Source organism: Phaseolus vulgaris, chromosome 1 (assembly GCF_051622355.1).
Source record: "Phaseolus vulgaris cultivar YP4 chromosome 1, ASM5162235v1, whole genome shotgun sequence".
NCBI classification, from domain to species: domain Eukaryota; kingdom Viridiplantae; phylum Streptophyta; class Magnoliopsida; order Fabales; family Fabaceae; genus Phaseolus; species Phaseolus vulgaris.
Genome location: NC_143498.1, coordinates 17,510,504 through 17,536,770, shown reverse-complemented (window position 1 = coordinate 17,536,770; position 26,267 = coordinate 17,510,504). Strand labels below are relative to the sequence as shown.

The following is a 26,267-nucleotide window of genomic DNA, read 5'->3' as shown; positions in this document are numbered from 1 at the left end:
TTTTATGGCTCAAATTTTCATTTTACTACCCAGTACAATACCGGTAATTGAGGTCCAATTAGCAGCTATAAATAACCGATATCTAATGTACAGTAGCGGTGATCAAGAGAGACTCGTCATACCAACCTTGTCATTTTTACATTACAATAGCATACAGTTTTAAGCTTTTAGCAGACTAGGGAAATCCCTAACTAGCAGACTAAAGAATGGAATTAACGTTATTCTAATAAACATAGCTCATAGGTGAAGTAACAAATTGATCAAGCCTCGTGAATTGGTCTACGAAGACCAGTATAAACAGCTGACCTAAAAAGAAAAGGTGTTTCTTCTGTCAATACCTCTGCATCCAACTTTTCAACATGGGGCCATATCTGCAAGCAACAATTTAATACAAGTTTTTCAAACTATACAAATCTAGAGCAATCTAACCACGGAGGAAAAGGTGCAAGATTTGTTTATAAGGCATTCCCTTAAAAGCTAAGATAAATATGCAAGCGGGGAATGAAACAATACCTCAGCAGCATATTGCCTAGAAAAAGCCTTCACATAACCCAAAGTGGTAATACACCACTGCTCCTTTTCACCTACAGTATAAGCACCACCTTTCTTCTCTCCATTTGATTGACTGTAGAAGACATTAAAAAGCAATAATAATATGCATATGTGCACAAAGCAAGAGAAATATTAACTTTTCGAAATTATTTATTTAGCTCGTAAGGACAGGCACGAGAACCTGTTTTGAGATCTCTGGTTTTCGTCATCTAATTCCATTGATGGTGGCTCTTCAGTGTCCACTGCCATCACATCTACTTGTGCAGACTTCAACTCATGCAGTGTTCTAGTTCCTTCAGGAAGGCGCTCTGTCAACACATTTGAGAAGCTTTTGTACAACAAGAGAAACAATGCCTGTGTGCAAATAATCACCAATGCAGTGAAAATAATATTAGAAACACAACTTCAAGGACATTTGATTCAAATAAAGTAGGTGTTGAGCAAGCCAAAAAGGGCCCAGGAATATTCTTTTGTAACTTCATTTCGAAGTAAATCCAACTTGCGGTACAAAAGCCAGGATACAGGCACAAAATACAAATAGAAGTGAGTCACAGTGCTATATCAGGTGCCTTAAACATGAACGCAGTAAAAAATATAAAAACTGCTGGGTAACTCCTCTATCTCTTTAACTCGTTATTTGCTTTTTTGGTGATGGAGGATCCCTTCTCCTTAAAGTTTCTTTTTAAAAGTATTTCCTTTTCTGTGCTTTTTTGTAGCAACGTTGTTAATATAGCCACCTTTCACATATGGAGTGTAAATAGCTATATCACCCTTCTACAGAGAATGAATAATTCTAAATTGAGAAACACACTATTGGCACATCCACTTTTTATCAACACATTGAAAAGTTTTCTCTGACCATAAAAGAAAAATGTTACCATTCCCAGACAACATGCTGCAAACAATTAACATATACAAATTTTACATCAATTACCTCATTTTCCTCAATTGCTCGGACAAGAAGAGCTTCCTTAGATTCTAAAGATTCTTGAAGAGTCACCACCTCCTCCTTTGTCTTTTCAGCATGTGATTTCAATCTATTCAATCTAACAGGATTGTCACCAAGAACTGGTTCACCATCAACAAGTGTAAGTTTCGACTCTGCAGCATCTAGCTCTGCTTTTGCCTCCTTGGCAGCTTCTTCAGCTGATGAAATGTTCTTTCTAATAGTTAATATTTCCTTCCGTAGATCAGAAATACGATTGTGTGTCTTGCTTACGGCATTTCTAAGAATCTGTTCAACGGAAATCAAGGTGAAATTACTATATGAAAGAACAAAGTAACTATCATGATGATCAACTAGAAACTCAATACAAGCTACAATTCATAATCCATGACAATAATACAAAAACAAAACAATGTAGATTTTGAGCACTTAAATTTAAAAATTCAAAAAGCTGATCACATCAAATACAATTGAAAGCAAAAAGGCAGATCGTTTCTAACCCCAGTAGACTAATAGCATAGGAGGAAAGAGTTACAAACAATCTATCCATAAAGCCATGATTTTGTACCTCCCAAGGACGATCCGATGTATGAAATTGCTCAATATTTTCTGCTGAGAAGACCCATCTCACAATAGCCAGATTTGATACAAGTCGATAACCCATCATCCTGTCAATAGCTATTGCTGTCATTTGGGTGTTACTCTTCCAGAAAGAACTCACTTCAGCTATCAGCATGACTTGTCGATCCTCGTCAGGACATACTTTTGCAAAGACTTGCCCATATCTCTCCAAGACAGTTATCAAATGAGTGAAACTCTTGGATCCAATATTGAGAAGAGTCTGTACAATCACTCTAAGGGTAACTTCTAGACCATTATTTGGAAACACGCTTTCATCAATCCAAGAGATTATTTCACGAACAGGTGACTTCCCTTTAACCATGTTGTTGAGCTTTCCAGACAGTTCATGCTCATTGCTTTCTTTACCATCTTCTGCTCCAAAACTAAAGTTCGGCCCGCTCTTTGGTGGAAGCAATTCTTCCAAACGAGGCGCATTTTCAATACTCTACAAAATATCATGAAAATATACCATAAAAACATTAATATGCCAGCCATTTTCAGAAACTCCTTTCAATTAATTTTATTGCTAACAGAAAAGTATCCAATGTAGTCAATATCATAATTTTACACAGGATTAGAAGGATGGGAATAAAATATCATAAACCATAGCTTCATAACATGGACCATAAGATCCTACAAAAAATGCAAAATCATACTTAACATACTCAAATGCATAGAAATAACAGATAATGAAAGTAACCTCTAAATCACAAGTAAATTAAATTAGAACTGAATTCTTAAGCATGACATTAAAGCATGAGTACTAATTAGTCACATAACACAAGTTCTTCATTAAATAAAAGTTGAAAAAAAAAATATTTATGAGATGGGTTTTAGTCGATTAAAGTTGTTTCTTCAGGATAAAATATAAATACAGAGCCAAAAACTGTTGGACAAAAGGATAATGAAAAAGTGTGGAGAGTGTATTATAGAAGAAAATTGAAAAAATAAGAGTAAGTTTGTGTGCTGGTGGGCGGTGAGTCTGTTGGGGTTGGCCTTTAAATAAAGACCAACCATGTAGGGTGAAGCATATGTTTTTCATTGTTGATTACTGACAGGATTCCTCCTTTGTGAAATACGTTAGTGGGTGCCGGAATAATATCTTCTTGAAGAGGAAATCAGTGTGTTTCGATTTAGAGTGTGAATTTTGTTCTTTATTAACAAGGCACATAACAAAAACAGAGATGAGAAATTAGGGTATGGGAACTCGCTGAGAGAAGAGAAGCCTCTTTCTTCTGCTGCAAGCTCCTTGGCTTGTCTGCCTCTACTCTATTGTAAACTTCACTGCCCAGGCAGACCAATGCATGGGCGTAAGAGAAAGAGCAGGTTGAGAGAAGGCAGTTATCAACAACTGCATTTGGGTGGGTTTTGTCTCCGGAAAACGTAGACAAAGAATGTGTTTTTACTTGGACAAGCAATTCAACATGACACCCACTTCTGGTGGAACTGCAAACGCACTCAGCTCAGAATTTAAGATTCCACCACAATTCCCAACATATGATTCTGGAGTGAGTTGCCTCACAAGGCAACTGGAAAATACAAAATCATTCTATTTAACAAAGCATCCATTCCTCTACATCAACAAAAACAAATAAACAAAACTCTCTTAACCTTTTATGATTTCCCTATATGATACATAACATAACCAAGGTTATCAAACTCGCGGGTTCACTCTTAAACCTGTCCAAGTTTAAGAGCCCAGTGGTGACTCACGAGACTCGTTTATTGAATTTTTATGTGAAGTAGACTCTTACGAGTCTACCAATCGGGTTTACAAGTCGAGTTTACAAACCTTCCACAAGTCTACGTAGAGTCTCAAGTCTAATAACCTTGTACATAACCATGACAAGATCATGAGTGGCAATGCAGTCTAGTTGCCTCATCATAGGGCAATGTGCAACAAAAGTAAAATTTACTATTATTCTGGCTTTGATAAATTACCTGCTTAACTTTGTCCCAGTATGACAAGCGAACTTCCCTCTCCAAAACCTCTTGGACAAAGACACGTTGTGGAGCCCACTTTGGGAGGTCTAGGACATAAGCCCACTCTTCCCATGGCCAGATGAACTGGAAGTTTGATCTGCATAATATAAACCATCAACCAAATTGAATATGAAAACACTTGATATACAACTTAGGCCAAAATATAAATTCCGAATGTAAAAGAACATATAAAAATATTGTATTTTATTAGCAGTTAGTAAAATAGGAATTCTTCAACCTAATTCTCAAACAAAAGCATGACAAGATCTTGTAAATATAGCAGGAAGAAGGTATTATAAGCTACATCATCAACAATGTTAGGAGCATAGTGAGATAAATAGAGCATGCGTAAAACAGGGGGAAAGGAACCAAACACAATAGGACTGACAGAGAATATGTTTTCAACTATTAACATTCATCTGAAAGTGATGATTGAAAAAATTATTAGTTCATCATCACAAAAGAAAACATTGTGAGACCTATAAATGAGAATCTAATTCTTTAATACACTCATCCAACATATCTTATGCATAATTATCATGAACTTTTGTAACTCAGCAAAGTATAGGATTAATCCAAACATGACAACCACAGATTCCAGTATCAAATTAAGCCACAATCTTGGAACCAGTTAAAACCACAAGTTAAGGCTAATACCAACTTCTTTATAAACTCAACTGCCTCATCAATACCACCAGCTCACTTTCTCAATTTCTTTAATACTTACTAGTTGGAATATTCACTACTTTCCTTAGAGCAACAAGATCTCCGTTTCCTTTTGACCAAAATAACTCCCATGTGCAAAATCATAAATGATACTGCAATCTTTATTTGAAGGACTATAACCTTCTATTAGATCAATCCTTTAACATGCCAATTCCAACAGCCCATAAAAATGCCATCCAGGGCAATATTGTAACTTGGATCAGAGGCTAGAAATGCAGCTTCAGTTTCCACCTTTTCTGTTTGATTTAGTTGAACTTTGAACTTTGGCAGGTCAGGGGTATTAACCACTAAACTAGTTTATGACTTTTAAGGAGTGGTTAAGAAGTAATAACATATTCACTTCAACCAATTGAGCTGCTGATTATTCCTAAACTAGATATACTTCAACCAAAACTTCAATTTCTTATAGTAGTTACCTTACTTCTATTATAAAATATTTATTAGAGAGTAATAAGACCAGACCAGGCACAGAGGCAACATCAGATATTACCAAACTAAAAATGAAAATACAAATACATAAGAGAAAAACAATATGTTATGTTATTAATCATGTTTGGTCACCCCATTAGCAATCCAGTAATGGTAATTGGCAAGTAAATTTTATCCATTTATTTGGACCATTTAGTTGAATGGTAGCAATGTTGTTAAAATCGTAACTCGTAGGCGGATCGGAGAGGGAAAAAAAACTCGTAACTCGAGGATCATAACTCGACTCGGAAGAGTTACAATTCGAGTTATTATACATAACATAATTAAAATAGAGTCATAATTCATGAAATGGTCCAAATATATAACATAACTAAATGGTCAAAATACATAACATAATTAAGAGTAGATTCAACATAATGTTTAATACAGATAAATTATCCAATTAAATCATTCACACTAATCATAGGATAATCATCTTGGTCCTCCAAAAGATCTTCATTTTCATTATCATCAATTGGAGGAACTTCCAAATCATCATCAATTGGAGGAACCTCCAAATCATTTGTTGCTCCTCTACTAGCATCATCTTCTCCAACTTCAAGTAATATGTCTTCATTTAAACCATATAATGTTTCATTTTCCTCCACAGTCCATTCATCATCACAAGAAAGATCATCAATAGTATATTCTTTTGTTTTTCTAACATCTTTCTTCTTCGTCAATCTTGAATTAGTCATCACAAACACCACATCATTCATAGTCATTTGGTGTAAACGATTTCTTTTCTTAGTGTGGACCTAAATAATTATAAAACTAGTTAACACATCATATGATCATCTAAAAAATAATTCACACTAATCATAGGATAATCATCTTGGTCCTCCAAAAGATCTTCATTTTCATTATCATCAATTGGAGGAACTTCCAAATCATCATCAATTGGAGGAACCTCCAAATCATTTGTTGCTCCTCTACTAGCATCATCTTCTCCAACTTCAAGTAATATGTCTTCATTTAAACCATATAATGTTTCATTTTCCTCCACAGTCCATTCATCATCACAAGAAAGATCATCAATAGTATATTCTTTTGTTTTTCTAACATCTTTCTTCTTCGTCAATCTTGAATTAGTCATCACAAACACCACATCATTCATAGTCATTTGGTGTAAACGATTTCTTTTCTTAGTGTGGACCTAAATAATTATAAAACTAGTTAACACATCATATGATCATCTAAAAAATAATTCACACTAATCATAGGATAATCATCTTGGTCCTCCAAAAGATCTTCATTTTCATTATCATCAATTGGAGGAACTTCCAAATCATCATCAATTGGAGGAACCTCCAAATCATTTGTTGCTCCTCTACTAGCATCATCTTCTCCAACTTCAAGTAATATGTCTTCATTTAAACCATATAATGTTTCATTTTCCTCCACAGTCCATTCATCATCACAAGAAAGATCATCAATAGTATATTCTTTTGTTTTTCTAACATCTTTCTTCTTCGTCAATCTTGAATTAGTCATCACAAACACCACATCATTCATAGTCATTTGGTGTAAACGATTTCTTTTCTTAGTGTGGACCTAAATAATTATAAAACTAGTTAACACATCATATGATCATCTAAAAAATAATTATGAAATCACTTTCAATAATTTAAATTCTTACCCTTTCAAAAGCACTCCAATTACGCTCACAGCCTGATGAACTACAAGTCAAACTCAATACTCTAATTGCAAATCTTTGTAGTTCTGGATGTTGATCACCATATGATTCCCACCATTGTGATGGAGTTTTGGTCTTGAGTCCAAGCTGAGCTAATGGAGTACCATACAATCCAGACTTGGTCTTAAAACTCTCTAATTGAAAATAAATTTTACTCATCACATCAAGGTCTCCCACCAACCTCTCCAAACATTCATGCAGTCCACGTTTCACCTCATAATCAACTTTAAAGTCAGGATGATAGTGTAACATGGGATTAAGATAATAGCCTACAGCATGCAACGGCCTATGCAATTGGTTGTCCCATCGATGATCAATGATTTCCCAAAGGGGAGTGTAGCTAAATAAGATAAAAATAAATTAATTAATCTCCAAAACAAGTCTATATATCTAATTGAGAAATCAAATATAGGTAAATTACCTTTTACTAACTCCATTGAAGAGAGTTTGTATCTTCTCTTTTGCAATATCCATTCCTTCATAAATAAATCCCATGGCTGGTTTCTCATATGAATCAACCATGCGCAGCACTTTAATCAGGGGAAGAGCACCCCTCAAATAATTTAAAATGTTTTTCCAGAATCCCTTGTCCAATATCAAATTTTCCACCAACCCTCCATCTCTAGTTTTTGCAAACTGATTGGATTGCCACTCCGAGGATGTGAACATCTTAATAAGTGATCCTCTATTATCATTCAAGCATCCTAAAGTCAGATAAGAGGTGGCAAAACGCGTATTGGCTGGTCTTATCAAATCTTTTCCTTCATTATATTTGTGCAACAAGGAGATAAGACCAGTTCTTGAGTAAATGTAAGTTGTAATTTTCTTACCATTGGCTATTGTGTCGTGATGGAGTGGTATTTTCTTTTCAAAATCTTCCAACATCAGATCAATGCAATGAGCTGCACAAGGGGTCCAATACAACTTTTTCCTCTTTTGCATTAACAACTCCCCAGATGCTTTATAATTTGCTGCATTATCTGTTACAACTTGGATGACATTATTTTCCCCCACCTCTTCAACAATATCATCTATCATTTTGAAGATTTTTTCAACGGTCTTGCACACATCATATGCATCAATAGATTTCAAGAAGACAGTTCCTCTTGGACTATTTACCAAAAAATTAAGTATAGTCATCCTCTTCCTATCCATCCATCCATCTGTCATTATTGTACATCCAGTTTTTTTCCCAAACAAGTTTATGTTCTTCTACAATCTGCTTTGTCTTCTCAACCTCTTGCTTCAAATACTTCACTCTTATTTCATGATATGATGGTGGCTTTAATCCGAGACCATGTCTACCAATTAACTCAACCATCCTCTTAAATTCTTTACTGTTTGCTACATTAAAAGGAATAGCATTATTGTAGAAAAACCTAGCCATCTCTTGACATGCATCCTCTCTTTCATTCTTCTTGAAAATTACATTAATTGTACTTTGAGTTCCCTTTCTTTTAAAGATATTTTATGAGTCCCCAATCTCTTCTCCACTTGATCTTTTTCTAGAACTTTCTTCTATCTGTCCAATATTACTCTATTCTATAGAGGCTGATTTCCTTAACAAACTCCGTTGCAGATTAAGAACAGTATCCAACATTGATTGTTTAACATCTTCCGGCACCGATACACAAGCTCCCACATCCTTTGAAGTTCCTGCTAGATGGTGCTTTAATCTATAAACCCCTCCTGTCAAAACTTTTTCACAGTACTTACATTTTAATTTCCTTGTTTTTCCATCAACAGACACACAATGTTTCCATGCTGGATCAGTTCTTCCACTTGCCATTATAAGTTATAACTTATAACCCGTGAACAGTGGCGGAGGAGAGCAAATCACGCGTGAACAGTGGCGGGGAGAAGAGCAAATCGTGTGTGAACAGTGGCGGGGCAGAGCAGATCGTGCGAGTATTGGTGGCGGAGGCAGTGCGACGTTCGTGGCAGAGGCAGTGCGATGCGCGAGTGCTGGCGAAGGCGACCACGATCGACGAAGGCGCGAATGGCAAAGGCGGCGGCTCTAGCGGCAGCGACACGTAGCGTGGACGGCGGCAACGACCAAACGGCGCGACAGAGGCACAGGTTCTTCAAATTAGGGTTGCGTTTTGGGATTAGGGTTTCTGATACTCAAATTAGGGTTTCTTTTGGGCCCGCGTCATGGATCGCAGAGGCCCATGGATCGCCCGATCCAACCCCTGGATCGTCGGATCGCTCCGATCCGCTGAGAAACCGATCCAGCTACCGTTCCAGCCCGTTTTGTGCGGCAAATATCGTAAAAATCGCGATTTTTACGATATAAATCGCGATTTTAACAACATTGAATGGTAGTATCAATGACTAACATTTGATGGGGCTTGGGTGTGCACAAAATATCTAATGATTAACTAATAATTTTGCAGTTGATACAGTGAGTATTGCACAGTTCTCCCAAACCAGTAGAAGAAGGATATACATTAATAACTTAGTCATGAACAAAAGGATAATAAAATACATCCATTAAATCATTTATAATTTCGGAAATACAAAGTTTGCTTTTAAAGTATTAAGAAATATGACCCAAACAGTTTCACTTCAATGGTTTTCACACCATTGAATATAACCACAGCAAAGAAATTTAGTGTCACAATCATGAATAATATATACTTCAACTTTAGAGTCTAGACGCCTAAGAAGCTTACACGTGATATTTTTTCAAACAAAGTGTATTAGATAAATGGAAAAAAAAAGGTATAGTTGGGGAGGACAAGAAACCAAGCCGCACAAGCACAGTACATATTATCTTAAGTGATGCATGTCATAAAGCAATTGCTTAAATTGTCAACATACAAATGGTGTGAGAACCAAAGGATTAAACGTGTTCGACATTCCATATCCAAATCAGCTATCCTCTCGAAGAGAGTCCGAACTGCTCCAGCGACAACAGCAGGAAAAGCTCCAGGAAGAGCCTATTGGTAGCCACATGATTAGTAAGCATTAAACATGAGCTGAAGTTTGAAATCTATACAAAAAGTGTATATTGAAGCAACAATGATTCCCCAGTGACAGAAAAATAAAGTCAGCAATGTAATGTACACAGTACCTTGCAAAGGTCAATAATAATAAGTGTATAATATACTGGTCTGAAAGGTGGTTGAGGTAGCATCAGCAGCTGCAACAGAGATAGATATCACGTTACCCAAATCAGACAATATTCTTAGTCATAAGCAGCCACTAACCAAAAGTACAAATTATCAAATTATAAAATTAAACATTTCAGTGCATTTAATTTACACAAAAAGAATGAAAATGATTACGATAATTTCATTCAAGCAAACACTTGAAAATAAAAATAGTTGAGGGATTCACTGTGGCATCTTCCAGTTCTTAAAAATCCATAGTTGCAATTGCTTGAAATTTAAAACATTCAATACCATTGAGTTTAAATCAATGGTTATCAATACTGCACTTCATAGAATGTTAGATTAAATATATGACCAAAAAAACCTACATAAATGATAAATTTGTCATTGTTGAGATTGAAGATTCAAGCAATCTTGATTGAGTTGATTTGATGATGGATGTATTGAAAAGTTGATCTTATAATTAATCTTGGTTTGTGTTGTAATTTTAATGTTTTATGTGTTGTAAGTTTCCCTTCTCTAATCGTGATTAGTTTTGATTAAAATGTCTTTAAGAAGTGCTCATAGATTGATGACTTACATTGAAGGCAACCATTTTTCTTTCTTTGTTTTGAGCTGAAATTTTTCCGGGTGATGTTCCATAAAAAATTTATTTCTTTCAGATTTATTTTTCTTGAAAGAATTTGTCAAGAAGGTTTTATTGTAATAGGATTTCACAACAGGTTATAAGAGATCTTGTAGGGCTCAAGATCTTGTGTTGTGTTGTATTTCTTGTTTTTCTCAGGAGTTTGTAAAAAACTTAAAATTTGCGGATTGGCTTAATCGAGGTGATTAAGGTGATTATGTATAATTCTGTGTTATTCTCTTTCTCTTATCTCTTACAACTCATCTCAATTAAACTCATTGTATATTTATGGTAGTTTAAAGGACATTGAAAATAGCATTTCTTGCAGCTGAAACTAGTTTTCTTTAAAATATCCATTGATTCAAAGTTAATTTCATTAAAAAAATTCTAAATTCTTTGAAAATTGAATTCACCACCCTCTTGAACTCAGCCTATTTTTCTAACAGTAATATAATTTACCTCAATACAGTGGGAAAAAGGGAACAGTTTCAGTACACCAAAGAAATAATTGCACTTCACTTTATCAATACACAATATCAGAACAGCCAAAGGGCAAATCGCATGGTACTAAACCAAGGCAGAGTGAAGTGTGCCTGAGCAATGCTACAGGGTTCCTGTAACAAATTGCTATAATGGCAAATCATGACTAATAGAATTTGGTATGTAAGAGATAGAGAGAAAACATAAGAAACTGAAACTGGATATTATAATCATTCATTCCTCAGCCCACTAATCCCAACTAGGCATGTGATAAACAGAAAGTTGTTTAGACAATTGGTCCTAAACACAAAAAACATCAATTTCCATATGCTTAGTTCTGGAGTGAAAAACTGGATTATAAGCTATGAAAACAACACTCTGATTGACAATTTCTTCAACAGAGCCTGAATCCATAAAATTTCAGCAGAAGACTCTGCTAGGCTTCGGCTGTAATACTGGAACGAGCAATAACACGCTATTTACAAGACCACCATGAAATAAGATAGAGACCTTAGGAGAGGAAACAGGTTAAGCTTCGATCAGCTTGATTTTATGCAAAAGATCTCTCATGTACTTGCTTTGAGTCATCACCAAAGACTTTTTTAACTGATAGAATTTCTATGCCTAAAAAATAGTTTATTCTGCCCATCTGCTTAAGAGCAAAATTAGAGTTCAAACTATAAGAGATTTATTGAATGAGAGAAGCAGATGTACCCATAATGATAATGTCATCAACATACACCAATATGTAAACAGTTTGACCATCGCAACTGCTATATAGAAACAGGTCAAAAAAACATTTTTGCCTCCCTTCAGATCTTCCTGGACCTCTTTCACCAAATTTTTAGTTCCACTTTACTTCTGGTATCAGAAACATAATAATATTTGAAACCCTTCCCTGAGCATTCATGCATAAAGCACTAAAATTTACCTATATTTCTACCCAACCCATGACCCAGTGCTTACAGTACCATTACTTCTCACCAGCCACATGCTGTTTGATGGTCTTTTCCAGCACACTAACGCCATGATGGCCCCTGCTCACCCATGAGTCTTTGTTCAACTGGCCTCTATTCAATTTCTGTTTTGTGTTCTTCATACCCACACCATATCTGTTCTAGGAGAGGAGGGGGTGTCTTCATTGATTCCAAGATCTTTTTTTGTAAGGTAATTGTATGTTCAGACTATGATTTCATTATAAACTATGAATTTGTATTTAATTTTAAACAATTCCTTAGTTTTGAGCATTTATAGAATGCACAATAAATTGTCTTGTACCTATAATCAACTGTACAGCTGCTAACCCACTATCGGCTGTAGCACTCAAAGTTGCTCACTCTGCAACACTGTTTACAACTGATAAATATTCAGCACCAAATAATAGAATTAAATAACATATCTACAAAATTGTCCTTTTCATCTTACTACTACTAAATCAACCAACATGACAACCAACCACAAGATCCACTCTTTTGGAAAGTGTCAAGGACAAATTCACACCTCAACAGAATGATTTGGAAACTTCAACCTCATCTCCCAGCACCTGAAAGTGCAAAAGCACATTGCTATACGTTTTCTTAACAAGATTTTCTTTCGGTAGCATATCACCTTTTTGAAATTTGAACTTGACTAGATTGTGGGAATCTCTCCTCAATTGGAACACATAACACTCACGGGATCAATATGACATCAAATGTTAAGAGAAGTGGAAGAACTTCTTTTTTGTTTCCCACATCACTGAATTCCCTTAACATTCAATCGACAATAGATGTTACTTAACATGTCCTTGGAAAGTAATATTGTTCTTAACATTTGTTAGACTAGGCTTTATTAAAAAGTTTATCTATACCTAGGGTCCTAGAGGTGCCTTTACTTATTTCCTACAGTTTCTATAAATATGAAAACCTAAGAGAGACTTGAACAAGCTCTCTAAAATATATTTTCTCTTTACTTTTCTCAAGTAGCTTCTAAAAGCATCTTGATTGGATCACAATTATACTAATTGATAAAGCTTTTATACTATATTGTTATAGAAGAGGTAAGATATATTGCAATTTTATATGTAATACCTGAGAAAATATTGTCTCGGCCATGAGGTACTCATATCTGAAGGAAACTGGCAGACCAACCATGAAAGAGGCGCATTCCTTTCGACTAGCTTTGCATTAAACCAGAAATGATAATAGTTATAATTACATCAAAACATTTTTATTGGAAAAAGGGGTAAAAGGAAAAGCAGAGATGAAATATAAAGGACTAGGGAAAATATAAATAAAATAAACTCACATTCCCTAATTTCCATTGATAATATAGAATAGAACTTAGAATTCTTCATTGACACTCAATACAATAAAAGAAAAATTAAATTAATAACACAAAATCGGCAAGCCATAATGTGTTCTAGTATATCTTTTGGTATTCAGACTCCATCACAAGGCCATTACTACACTTATAGCAGTAAATAAAATGAATGGTGTATACAAACCAGCCATTGAAGAACAGAAGCACATCTAGGAGATACTCTTCCATAACAAATCTGTCTATAGGTTGTAGATCCTGCATCCAAATAGATTATTTCATTGAACCCACAGATATGGTTGGCAAGTATTAAATTGAAATGACTGAACCTAAAAATGCAGCTATAACACAAAAATGAACACCTTAACATGCTACAAAAAGCAGACCACCATACAAAAAGAACTTTGTCAGAAATAATGACAAAGTGAAGGCAGATGATGGAGGAAGCAAAGGAAAAGAGAGAAAAAAACAGGAGAAAAATGAAAAGTGAAAGGAGTAGCCAGAAATCAGAATGAGACAATTTCGTGAAAGAATTGACACTGATAAACAATGGTTTCACCGAGAAGACACAAATCAGAGGATTAGGCTTTGACACCATGTAGAGAGAAATGGTATACATTTGTGATATAATCCTCTTGTTTTTTTATTATCACAGCTGAGGAAGATATATACAAATAAAGCATAACATAGGGATGGGCCCAAGTTCATACAAAATATTTCTGAACACATTTTATGAGAAAAATTTATGAGTTGCTGGTGTAGAGCACTGAAAGAATAGTACAAAAGCAATCCCCATCAGAGCATAAATGATAGCATAGTCGAGAAACCAAACCATCAATTGAAAAAAATACAAAAGAATACAATATTCATATGGTTTTCTCCAAAAGAAATGGAGAAGGTATATAAAAAATTGCTTGAATACTTAAAACATAGTACTTCATTCGGGATTCTGAGTATTAAAAGTTGAGAAATATCCTAAAGGAAAATGGAAAATTGAGTAATTTTACTCATTTCCTCAGGAATTTGAAAAGTTTTGCAGACTGCCGAATAATGCGGAATTTGACATACCCAAAATATAACCTGATTGGATGAAGGATTTTGTAGTGGGATAGGCCCAAAGACATTTTAATGCTTTGTTTTCCTTTTATTAATGTTTATTGTTATGTGATGCTTTATCTTTTAAGATTGTAAGGCCCACGGCCCACTTATACCCTTTTAAAGGGTACTATCAGTTATGAGAAAGGCAGAGAAGAATTTGATAACCCTAGTCTTAGTATTAACTGTAGCTAAAGCCTAACAGTTAGTGAGAAAACTGTCAAATCAAAATTCATTCTTGAAAATAAAAGCCTAAATTAATAAAGAGCAGAGCTGGATACAAATAAATGCAATTCTATTTACATGGTAAAAATAACGAAAAAGAAGTTTCCATGAAAATTGATGAAAAGAATGGAAATTAGTGTAGAGACGCAAATCACCTCATGTTTACTGGGAGGAAATATGTTTAACCGGTGAATCCTTTGAGGGTATTTTAATTCTGCTTCATGCTTCTGTTTACCAGTAGACACACCTGAAGAGACTGAAGGTGGTTTTGGTAGGCTGGGGCAGCTTATTGGCCCAAATTCATGAGACTTCCCAGCAACCAGCTGAGCTTCAAATGAAAGATGAGGTCTTGGAACTAACAATTGAAACAGAATATGATCAAAAAGGGAATAAGCTTCTATCTAGTTAATTTTCATGAGGAATACGATTCTGTCATACTTTCCTCATATCATGCTAGTGCAAGATTAGAATTTGAAAGCAAAACTTGAAAGTAATTCAATCGCATGCCAGTAAAATATTTTGAGTACTGAAAGCAATGCATACACCCTTTTCCTATCTACTTTTGCTTGGCACATACAATGAATGTCTATGTGAATAAGATTTTCTTTCATTATGTGGGTTTTGAGCCGTTAATCCCATACTCCAACTGATACAAACCCGTTAAATAACAATCAAATCCTTTTAGAGAGGAATTGTTAGCATTGGTCTTTGAATCAGACAGAAAGTAACTTTATGAAAAAAATGCCCTGAAATTACAGGAAGAAAAAAGGGTGAACATTGTAAAGGATTTCAATTTTTTAGAGAAAGGTATAGTAGCGTAAACCATTCGACACAGAAAAGAGAATATTACCACTTTCAACTTTCCATCCATTGCTTGCTAATACCTGTATTCTATCCCATAAATCTTCCAAAAAATCCTGGAAAGCGAAAATGAAATGTTACAAATATAATCCTTTTCAAACACTCTCTAAACAATTATTGAAAGGGAGTATAAATAGAGAAACATAACAAGATAAAAAAATCTTGAAGTTACAAGTAAAATGCTTTTAAGTTGCCAATACATTGGATCTATTACCAACAAACTAAAGAAATAACCCTTCATAAATTTTGGAAATTAAATAATTGCAACCCTATTTAAACACTGGTGTTCTGAGGAGAAGCTCATAAATGAGAGACAAGATCAACAAAAATCAAGTCTTTATCCCACTAGGTGAGCTTCTCTTCAACAAGCAACAAAATTTGAAATGCTGCATTAGGGTTTGAATGAAATTAACACATGTGTCTAAAATGTGTCAGACAATTATAAGTTTATAACCATGGCAATTACATAATAGTATGGTAAAATCCAAAGCACTGTTCAGCCTTCATCAAATGCACCACCGTAAGTATTAGCTAAAAAGGAGCTAACCTTGTCATTAAGACCTTCCCCGTTTTCATCATCATTCTCGAAAAAGGATAAACCAGAATCAGATGTATGCTTTCTGATGCTCAAGTAAGCTTCTACACCAACTATCACTCTCTCGATATCTTCAGGAACTTGCTGTTAACAGACATGACATGCAGTTTAATGGAAAAGAATTCAGTGATAATGAAATCTATATTTGTAGAAAGAGAATGAATTCTGCATTTAATGTATGAACTCGAACAGGTTATGGGTTGGTTCCTATTTAAAGTACAGTAGAAATTAAAAATAAAAAAGGGGAAGGGAAATTATAATAAATCAAGGTGCTAATAAGCAAACAAATATTTTCCTAAAAATCAAACATAAGTAAAAGACTCATTTCAAATCATTCTCTTTTTAATTGGGATTCTACGGGGAAACAAAACATTTACAAAATAGTGTAACCTGAACAAACATGCATATATTTAACAAAAAAAGGAAGTACCAACCAAGAACTGATAGCATAGCAGTTGTATCATTTTCTGCAATATTTATAACTTCTCAACATAATGAAAGTTCATTATATGTGCATTAAATTCTTTATTCATTGTTGCCATAATATGAGCAGCTCACGACTTAACGACTATTTCACTATTTACCAATGCTTCCAACTGATACCCACCCACAAATGGAAGAGATACAGTGACTCTCTAGTCACAGACAACATCTACATTTAAATACAGATAACTTCAACTAAAGAATGGATAAATAAGTGAAATTTGTCTTTATTTAGATATGAAAAACAAACAATACAGCTGTACTTGAATAAGAAATAAAACAATTTAATTTATAATAGCTCATATTACTTTAAGAAATTAAAAAAAATAAGTCATATATCAAAGAAAGACAAAAATAATTTAATATAAAAGAATTAAAAAATAGAAAATTCAGAAATTGATACATTTAATAATCAGATAGAGAAACAATTGGAATAGGAGCAAAGGAACATTCTAGATTACAAGAGCTAACAGACTGCTTAAATAAAGTTGAAAAAATTACTAAACTTGTAATTAAAAGCATCAAATAATTACCTCAAAAAGTTCTGCTCCACCCCATGGGAGGCATGATAAAATGCAAGTTATGTAAAAGTCTGCACATGACTGCCATAAAGGATTGCCTTTTTCCTCATCTACTGTTGTGGCAGCTGAGGATAAAAATGTTTCAAAGACAGCCACCAAAGAGCTCGGTTGAAGAACCTTACTGCACATCTAAAGAATTTACAAGAAAGCAACATTTGAGTTACATAAATACTTCACATGAACATACAACGACATGAATATAGGAATAAGTTTTATGTTTCATGAAGTGTTTACAAGATAATTTATTCAATTTGATTGTAGAAAGTATTTTCCTTTTTACAGTAAAATTACAAAAAAAAAAGTATGAAGTTGGTGTAGTAATTATCTTTGTATTGAAAAATAAATAATTATCACAGATAAAATAGGAAAACAGAAATTATATTGAAAATAAGTTTACTTTCCATCAGAAGCTCCAAAATTGTGCTCATCTAAATATAACTTTTTCCTTTGCAATAGAAATAGCCCAACCTTACAACCTGATTTTCACCAATAATAGTTTCATACAAAAGAACAGAGGTTTCTAATCAGCTTTTTTTTATGGAAACAGCCTTTTCTTACACATTATAATCAATAACAAACATGCTCTATGAGTTGTACATGTGAAATAGAGTGGGAACGGGATCCTAATCAGCTTCTTTTATGGAAACATCCTTTTAGGGATTACAATCTGTAAAGTTGTACATGTAAAAAAGACTAAATAGCAGGGGAAATAATTACAAGCCAAGTGTACAAACATTTTAGACAAAAAAAAAGTCATACTCAAACACAACAATTATTCATAAATGTAAAATAAACCAGTGGTGAAAACTTGAAGCATTTTTTATCTACCTTAAAATGCCAATAATTACAATATTTCAGTCAACAGTTTGAATGTCAATAATAATGCTACACATTTTTTCTTCAAAAAACAAAGGGCCAATACATACCATAACAGTCAAAAGCCGCATTAGAACACGAACCGCGTTGCAGTTTCCAGTATCCAAGGCATCCTATGTTAAAAATATAAAAAATGAGAAATGCACAAAAATAAAATTATTGGGAATAAATTAAAGGGAGTCAGCAGAAGCACTAAAAGATCAAATTAATAAGTTCTTAGATTCAAAACTTTGTTGCAGATTAAAGAAGTAAATAATGGCGTTATTCTGGGTGAATAAAACAAATTGAAAATTAATGTGTATTGAAAAAACATTAGTAAGAACCATACCTTGCATTAAACCAAACAAACCTTACCTAATAAAAACAATTGTCAATTTTTTCTTTATAAAACCTAATCAGAAAAATGTTTCACCAACAATTAAATATTTAAACCTGGTTTAAATGACCAAAACAGACTAAAAATGGCAACGTCAATGCCACTACAGTGGAGGTTAAACCAATCGTTTCTTATGTTATCACATGACACTTCTGGTAAGGTTGTATCTACTTTAATGTAAGCAATTATCATAGGAAAAATTCCACATGAAATGATGATCACAAAAGTATTTTCATTTATCAGTCAGTAGTAGCAAGCCGAAAAATCACCAGTTATGGCAAGTGGTCCAGAAGCCAATGCAAGATGAAATACACATTGAAGAAAAAATAAATGATATAAACTTAATAGTATTTAACCAACACACTTATCGAAAGAAAATAGAATATTTTACAAATTGACTTCAACAAATATAATGATGATAGTATTTTCAACCAAAATTTAACTCCTTTTCTATTTATTCTTTTTCCAGCTCAATCCTCATATTTGTACTTATTTTATAATAAATAAGCTGTCACAGTAATTAATTTGGGATAAGATCTCATTTTCATTGGCCAACAGCCTCATAAAAGGGGGAGAAAAGCTAAAGTTATCTTTTAGGTGAAGATTTCTTATATTATTCTCTCATTCTTTAACTCCATTAAATGAAAATAAAAAATGTGGAAGGATTTCAGTGAAACGAACAAGGCACATTCTGTTCAATACATGGAACAAAAACTTGGACCGATCAATGTATTTGGTAACTAGTGGATTAACTACACCACATGAATCGATCTATAAAATAAAGTTTAGCATTGATTAGCTAAAAACTTATGCATCAATTAAGTCCTTAAAATACTTTTGGCAGCCCAACTTGTACAACATACAAAAGCGCTTGAAAGTCTTAACCTGGACAGGCTAAGCCATCATTTTTTATTGGTTTAGCACCAAGTCGGTGATCTGAAAACAGATCCATTGCATTCCCAATCTGTAAATGTGAGCAGACCAGCTACAGGTTGGTTCCTGGATAGACCGAATTTTAAAACAATTTGGAAGGAAGGGTTTACAAAGGGGAGGGATAAGGGTGAGGCTTGTATTTTGAGTGAAGTTAAAGCTTGATGGAGTTGGTAACCTACTTCATTCATGTTGGATAGAGCACATACCACTAAGTTAAAAGTTATAGTTTATAGTCAAGGTGGAACTTTTTATATTAAAAAGCATAATAACTCAAGCATCATGATTTCAATTGTGACTTAATCCACTTGACATTTACCACAGGACAATTGATGTACCTTATAACAATGTCCCCCTTATCCAGCTAAGAATTGAAGACTTGGTGGCATACCTGGCCTTCACCAGGTGACATTTGATGCAACCCACAACAATCTCTTCTTAAGCAATTGTCTCATTGGAAATTGAACTTGTGAACTTGGTCTGATACCAATAACTTTGTTTTCTTACTAACATTCCAATATGTTGAACCTCAATATCAAACTACTTTGATAGTCTTTTTGGAGGGATTAAACTATTTTACACTAGACATGGCCAAAGATTAATACATTCCAAAAATCACAAGCTCATTGGTTAGGAACAAGGCCAGCCATGTCTAAGCCGGGATATTTTTATTGAAAGAAGCATATAACTTTCCATGTCATTCCAAAATGACTAGCTTTGACAATACAGAAGTGAATGGAGACAATGCTGTTCCCATCTCAAAAAATAGTTTGATTTTTATTTTCAATCAAGCATCCACACAAACACGAAACTCAATTAGAATTTCAATAGGGAAAAAGTTCCTAGTTTCAGATCCATGTACCAAATAATTATACATAGCATGCAATCAAAATCGCTGTGAAAATGAATTACAGTAACTTTCACATTCTAATTTACACGATTAGATTTTAAAATTCCTAATCAATACTCAATTAACTATAGACAGCTTAGTCACATGGAAATAGTACTGATATCCTTAACTAATGCTAACTAAAGGAACAAAGACAATGAAAATACAACACCAAGAAACGAGCCTAGAAAATTCAGTGGCTTAATTGCTTACCTGAAATATGGTCTGAGATTTCTCCACTAGTTGTTTCCCAAAGTCCTCATTTTCCAAGTTAATTAAGCCGATCTGCAATGAAATCATTCAAGGAAAAACAGGATGCTCAGAAACTTCAATTGGAACTACACAAGAAAGAGAAATTTCACAGCACATAATAGAGTGGTAATTGCCTACACAATTACAGCATACTGATACAAATAATTCGCATTCAATGTGCAGCAAATAAAGTAATAACAGAATAACGTAACAGCATTGGATAGCAGAGGTATTAGACTAGGTTAATTACAATGCTTCTTTTATTATTTAAGTATCAAAGTTGATATGCTTTCACCCAAATTCTGCTGGTTACATACTACAATTCTGTCAGTATTTGATCAAAAAGACCTTTAAAATTCACAAAATTGACTAGTAATAAACACAAGCTAACGAAATTTATAAAGCTTGCAGTCGAAAACATTTCAAAAATGGAAACAAGAAAACATTTCAAAAATTAAAAATTGGATGCACTATCGTCATGACTGATAACTAGCAGTTCTATGTAAATAGAACTTAATATCCAGTAGAACTTCCAGTAACAATAATAAATTAAGTCCACCAAGTTCCCAGTACTGATATCACACATGTTCACCAAATAAAGCTACCTCTAAGAGTGGTACGCGTATATACACTCCCAAAAGTAACAAAAGTGACTAGTAATTCTAATGAGAACAAGAACACCTCATATATACGTGATATGCATGCATACACATCCACAATAAGATATTGCAACATGTGGGAAAACAAAAATAACAGATGTCATTACAGTTCAAGAGAGAAAAGAAATCTCTACCAGGGTTCCATATAGAGGAATCTTGTGGGACAAACGCTCAGCACACATAAGAATGAACTGCACAAACAAATCCAACACAGTAAATCAGTTGTGTTGTGATATCAAGCAAGGCCGTGACATATTATGGTACAGAAAAAGACATGTACAAATACTACACACTACACAAAATCACACATGCTAGAATGTTGAAATAAGACAGCAACATAAAAAGTGTAACATTTGAAAACATGTAGAAGAAATTGCGATGAAACAACTAACAGGTCCACATAAGGCAGTTATAATATAATTACAAGGTTATAAATTCTAATTAACTTTCAATGTTTCAGATTTCTGAAGCACAATGCACACTTTTCTGAAGAAAACCACTGACCAACCAACAAGCTAAAACGAAAGGCCAAAACAAAGTATAACTAATAACTAATTAAAAACAATCAACATCCACATCTTACTCAAACATATGTTTTCCACATTGATAGCGCTTCAATTCAGAACGAAATTGATTCACAACTGCTTCGTACAACATAAATGTAGTATATTACAAACTTAGTCCACTCTCATAGCTACAAGAACAAGCCTCAAAACTCCCGAGAAGCGAATCGTAAACATTTCAATTATTCAACCGAGAAAACGAATTGACCTAACTATTGAAAACAAGATCAAAATGCTAACGAGAAGAATCAGAGTTTACCTCCAAAACATCGGTTTGGGAGTGGTCAAGTTCGCGGCGAAGGGCGCCAAAGCACGTATCCTGAGAAATCAAAAACAAAACAAAAAAGAGATTAGACGTCAGCGAGTTACGCGGGGAAGAGAAAAACGAAGAAGAGAAAACTACAATGTGATCTTTGTAGTCAGAGGAGACTCCGTATTCGGGACTCTTGTCACCGATTCGTAGAAGAAGGTTTTTCCAACTGCTCATGGTTTGCTACACTACTACCACACGGAAGAGTGAGAAACGAACAGAGGAACCAAAAGGAAGGGGCGTTGGGTTTTTTATGAGGGTTTTGGTGCACACGACAAGGACTTCAACTTTCAACCCTAATGGTGTTAGTTGCTCGCCCCGAACTGGGACGGGAAAACACTTCTTATTTGTTAGACTTACTTAAACAGTGTAATTAAATCACTTTTTGGCTTCTCATGTACGAATTAAGTTTCTTGTTTTACCTTAATTTGTTTTATTATTGGTAAGAGAATTACTTGATAAGGATTATATTTTAATAAATTTTTTAGCATATATATTGATTTTATTATTACCAGAGGAAAAGCATACGCGTATGATATTTTTTCGCATTTTTTATTTTTATTTTTATTTTTATTTTTATTTTTATTATTATTATTATTATTATTATTATTATTATATTATGTATATTTATATTTATATTTATTTAAATGAATTATAGATTTATGTGTATTCGTATGTATGAAAGACACAAAGAGAATGAGTTATGAAGCTCGAACACTCCTCTTAAATGGCATATCGGACACCGACACTCGTATGACAGCTGTAGGACACGTATCCGTGAAGTGTCTAATTCAAAAAGTATTTGTTAGATTTTTGACAACTCTAGTACGATTCTAACACAATCTTAAAAAAAGAAAAATACATTAATTTTCTCAAAATTCAAACTTTATTGTATAAATTGTTATTTTGATTATAAAAATAAGAAACAAATCATTGTGAATCAGTCATGAAAAACATCTTTCTGCTCAAAAAATAATCTGGAACATACTTGTACACATAAATCATTATTGTCAATTTATATAATTCATAATTATATAATATATAGATTTGTGTCTCTGTGTCCTACATTTTAGAGATTTTACGTATCTCCGTATTCGTGTCCGTGTCGTATTAGTGTCTGTGTCAGTGTTTATGCTACATGAGAGACACTGAGAGGATAAGAGTCATATTATTGGGTTTCAAGATATTTACGAAGAAAAGAGATAAAGTGAGAAAGAGAGAAAAACATTGATAAAATCCCAAAAATTCAAATTGAAAAGCACCAACTGTGAAAATTGAAAAAATGGAGATATATTTCAGAAAATCAAATTAAAAAAAATAGTTACTTCTGTTTTAATATGTTTTAAAAAAATTAGGAAAGACGCAATGCCCATAATACAGTAATAAAATTAAATATTAATATAAGGATAAAATAGGAAAAGAATTAAGAGCAGTTAAATAGGGAATCCGTTTATATATATATATATATATATATATATATATATATAAGTATAGATTATTACATAAACGTATGCCTAAAAAAGAGTAACTATCCATAAATCCACATTTCACCCCTCTCTCCTCTCTTCCCTAACAAAAGGCACCAATCTGTCCACTTTTCCTACCAGTTAAGTGAGAACAAATAAAATAAAATTTTAAAATTAAAAATATGCTTATTTAATAAAGAAGAATATCAGTTTAAAACAGGAAAGTAACCAATCTCTTCACTCTCCTGCCAGTTAGGAGATAACAAAAAATAAAATTAACGTGTCAATCTCTCCATTAAGTGAGAACAAAATAAAATATTTTACTTCCAAATGATACTCACAAAAAAAAATGGATCTTTAACCATAAAAGATTTTCATCTATGACATCAAAATATATTAATTTTTCAAAATAATATTAATTATTTATTTTAAAACATTAATAATCAACACCCTTTTTAACACTACCTTAATAATCAACACCATTTTTCTATAAAATTCCAAAGTAACAGCGAATAAAAAAAATTAAAAAAACAAATAATAAACTTGTATCTATTGATTTTATTTTATTTTGTTAAATTCATTTTGTTTTAAAAAAAATTAAAATCTATTAACCGTTTTTGTTATTACACAACAATTAAATATACACATTTTTAAAAAAGGTTGACATAGGAGAGAGACGTAAATAATAAATTATTATAAAAAGGGAAGAGGAGAGAGAGACTAAATAATAAATTATTATAGAAGAACCAACACAGAGAAAACAAAGATAGAAAAGGAAAAGAAGAGAGAGACGTAAATAATAAATTATTATAGAATAACATTATTATAGAAGAACATTATTATAGAAGAACGAACCCAAAAAAAAAGATAAAAAGGGAAGAGGAGACAAAGATGTAAATAATAAATTATTACAAAAGAACGAACCGAAACAAAAAAAAAAATAGAAAGGGGAGTAGTTATGGCATTAGTAAGCGGCAGTAGCGTGCACCAATTGGAGAGGAGTAGCGAGCACCAATGATCGAGTCACGAAACTGCGCCTGTCTCCCTTTCAATTAGGTGTCTGACTCAGTGATGGTACCTCTGAATTGCATATGTTAAGTCTTCTTTCCAATAACTCCATCGAAACCATTCTTCGTCTTCGTCACTCTCCGTTAAGAGGAAACATACTAACAAAAAGAAGGAACATATAGAAGAACACTTCTCTTTCTTTAGCCTTTTTCTTATTCTGCAAAACTAAAAGTAATAATTTCTTTTGAGAAAGTTGGGTGTTAATGACTTAAAATAAGGAGTTAAAGGGGGAGCACTATTAAAAGACTTAAAATAAGGAGTTAACAGTTAAAGGGGAATCGTGGAGGTTAACTCAAGAAGTGGGGAGTTAAAATATTTATAAAAGAAGTTAAAAAGAAGATGTTACATTTCAAAATTGTTGTCACTACTTTGGCCACTACTCATGTTTCCTAATATTTGTTTCTCTCTCATAATTTTAAAATAAATCATATCTTTCAATTCAAAACCGATAATCTATTTCAAATATTTTTAAAAAGTAGAAAATGACACAATAGCCAAAATAATGAAATAAAACCAAATATTAAGGATAAAATAGGACAAAATTTGAGAGCAGTTAAAGAGAAATCTCCTTTATATATAAGTATAGATTAATAATGTATTTTTATTTATTAAAATAAACTATATTAATAATATATTTTATTTATTAAAATAAACTATATTAATAATATTTTTTTTATTTATGAAAATAAACTATAAATTTATTTATATATTTTTTTATATTTATATTTATGTATATATTTATATTTATGCTTATCACACAATGCTCATAATACAGTAATAAAACTAAATATTAATATAAGGATAAAATATGAAAATAATTGAGAACAATTAAATAGGAATCCCTTTATATCTAAGCATACAAATATATCGTATTTTTTATTTTATTATTACTATTAATAATATATTTTTATTTATTAAAATAAAATATATTAATATTTATTTATTTATTAAAATAAATATATTAATAATATTTATTTATTTATTTATTAAAATAAAGCATATTAATAATATAATTTTATTTATTTAAATAAACTGTAAATTTATTTATATATATTTTTATATTTATATTTGAATTTATATTTATATTTATATTTATGTATATATTTATATTTATATTTATGTTTATGTATATATTTACATTTATACTTATATATTTATATTTATATTTATATTTAAGGCAGCCTTCATCAATTTGATTCTCTCTTTTCTATTTCTACCATTGTTTTATTTATTTTTTTATGATATAAAGTACTATTTTGAAGATCTCAAGATAAACGAAAGGAGAAAGCTCACTAGAAATCAATTGGACTGATTGAAGAGAATTTTCAATTCAACATTCAATAACAATAAAACTATACATTAAGTCATTTTTTTTCTAGGGAAAAGTGTATTTTTTTTACTTTATAAGCATCTTTTTTATAAAATAAATTTAGCAACACTAAATTTAATATTAAAATACTAATATAACTGAATTTTTTTATTTAATTTAATAAACTAATATAACAAAATTTGCCATAATTTTAGGAT

The 26,267-nt window shown here is 32.7% G+C and overlaps 1 protein-coding gene and 1 pseudogene across 2 annotated transcripts; both read right to left on the bottom strand.

Moving 5' to 3' along the window:
- Positions 1-22,575, bottom strand: ABH1 (ARM repeat superfamily protein). 2 transcript variants are annotated; one of them, XM_068615972.1, is made up of 19 exons: positions 22,300-22,575; positions 22,156-22,215; positions 21,468-21,524; positions 20,636-20,707; positions 18,278-18,340; positions 17,304-17,480; positions 16,240-16,371; positions 15,682-15,748; positions 14,987-15,186; positions 13,699-13,769; positions 13,283-13,367; positions 10,069-10,137; positions 9,816-9,934; positions 4,061-4,199; positions 2,067-2,564; positions 1,487-1,786; positions 734-906; positions 514-625; positions 1-371 (listed from the first exon to the last, which is right to left on the bottom strand). In XM_068615972.1, the coding sequence occupies exons 1-19, from the start codon at positions 22,381-22,383 to the stop codon at positions 261-263; spliced, it is 2,589 nt and encodes an 862-aa protein (XP_068472073.1). In that variant the 5' UTR covers positions 22,384-22,575; the 3' UTR covers positions 1-260. The 2 variants fall into 2 exon arrangements, with proteins under 2 accessions (XP_068472073.1, XP_090156797.1); XM_090300671.1 differs by having other exon boundaries at positions 13,283-13,371; positions 22,300-22,541.
- On the bottom strand, positions 4,206-9,805 carry LOC150029535 (uncharacterized; annotated as a pseudogene).
- Positions 22,576-26,267: the final 3,692 nt, after the last annotated feature.

What these genes read in the sequence shown, in the direction of transcription:
- ABH1 (XM_068615972.1), bottom strand. Translation starts at nt 22,383, where the DNA reads ATGAGCAGTTGGAAAAACCTTCTTCTACGAATCGGTGACAAGAGTCCC. An exon ending in ACTGGGACAAAGTTAAGCAG is followed by an intron (nt 2,565 to 4,060) that starts GTAATTTATCAA and finishes GATATTTTGTAG; the next exon opens with AGTATTGAAAATGCGCCTCG. An exon ending in CTAGGCAATATGCTGCTGAG is followed by an intron (nt 372 to 513) that starts GTATTGTTTCAT and finishes TGTTGCTTGCAG; the next exon opens with ATATGGCCCCATGTTGAAAA.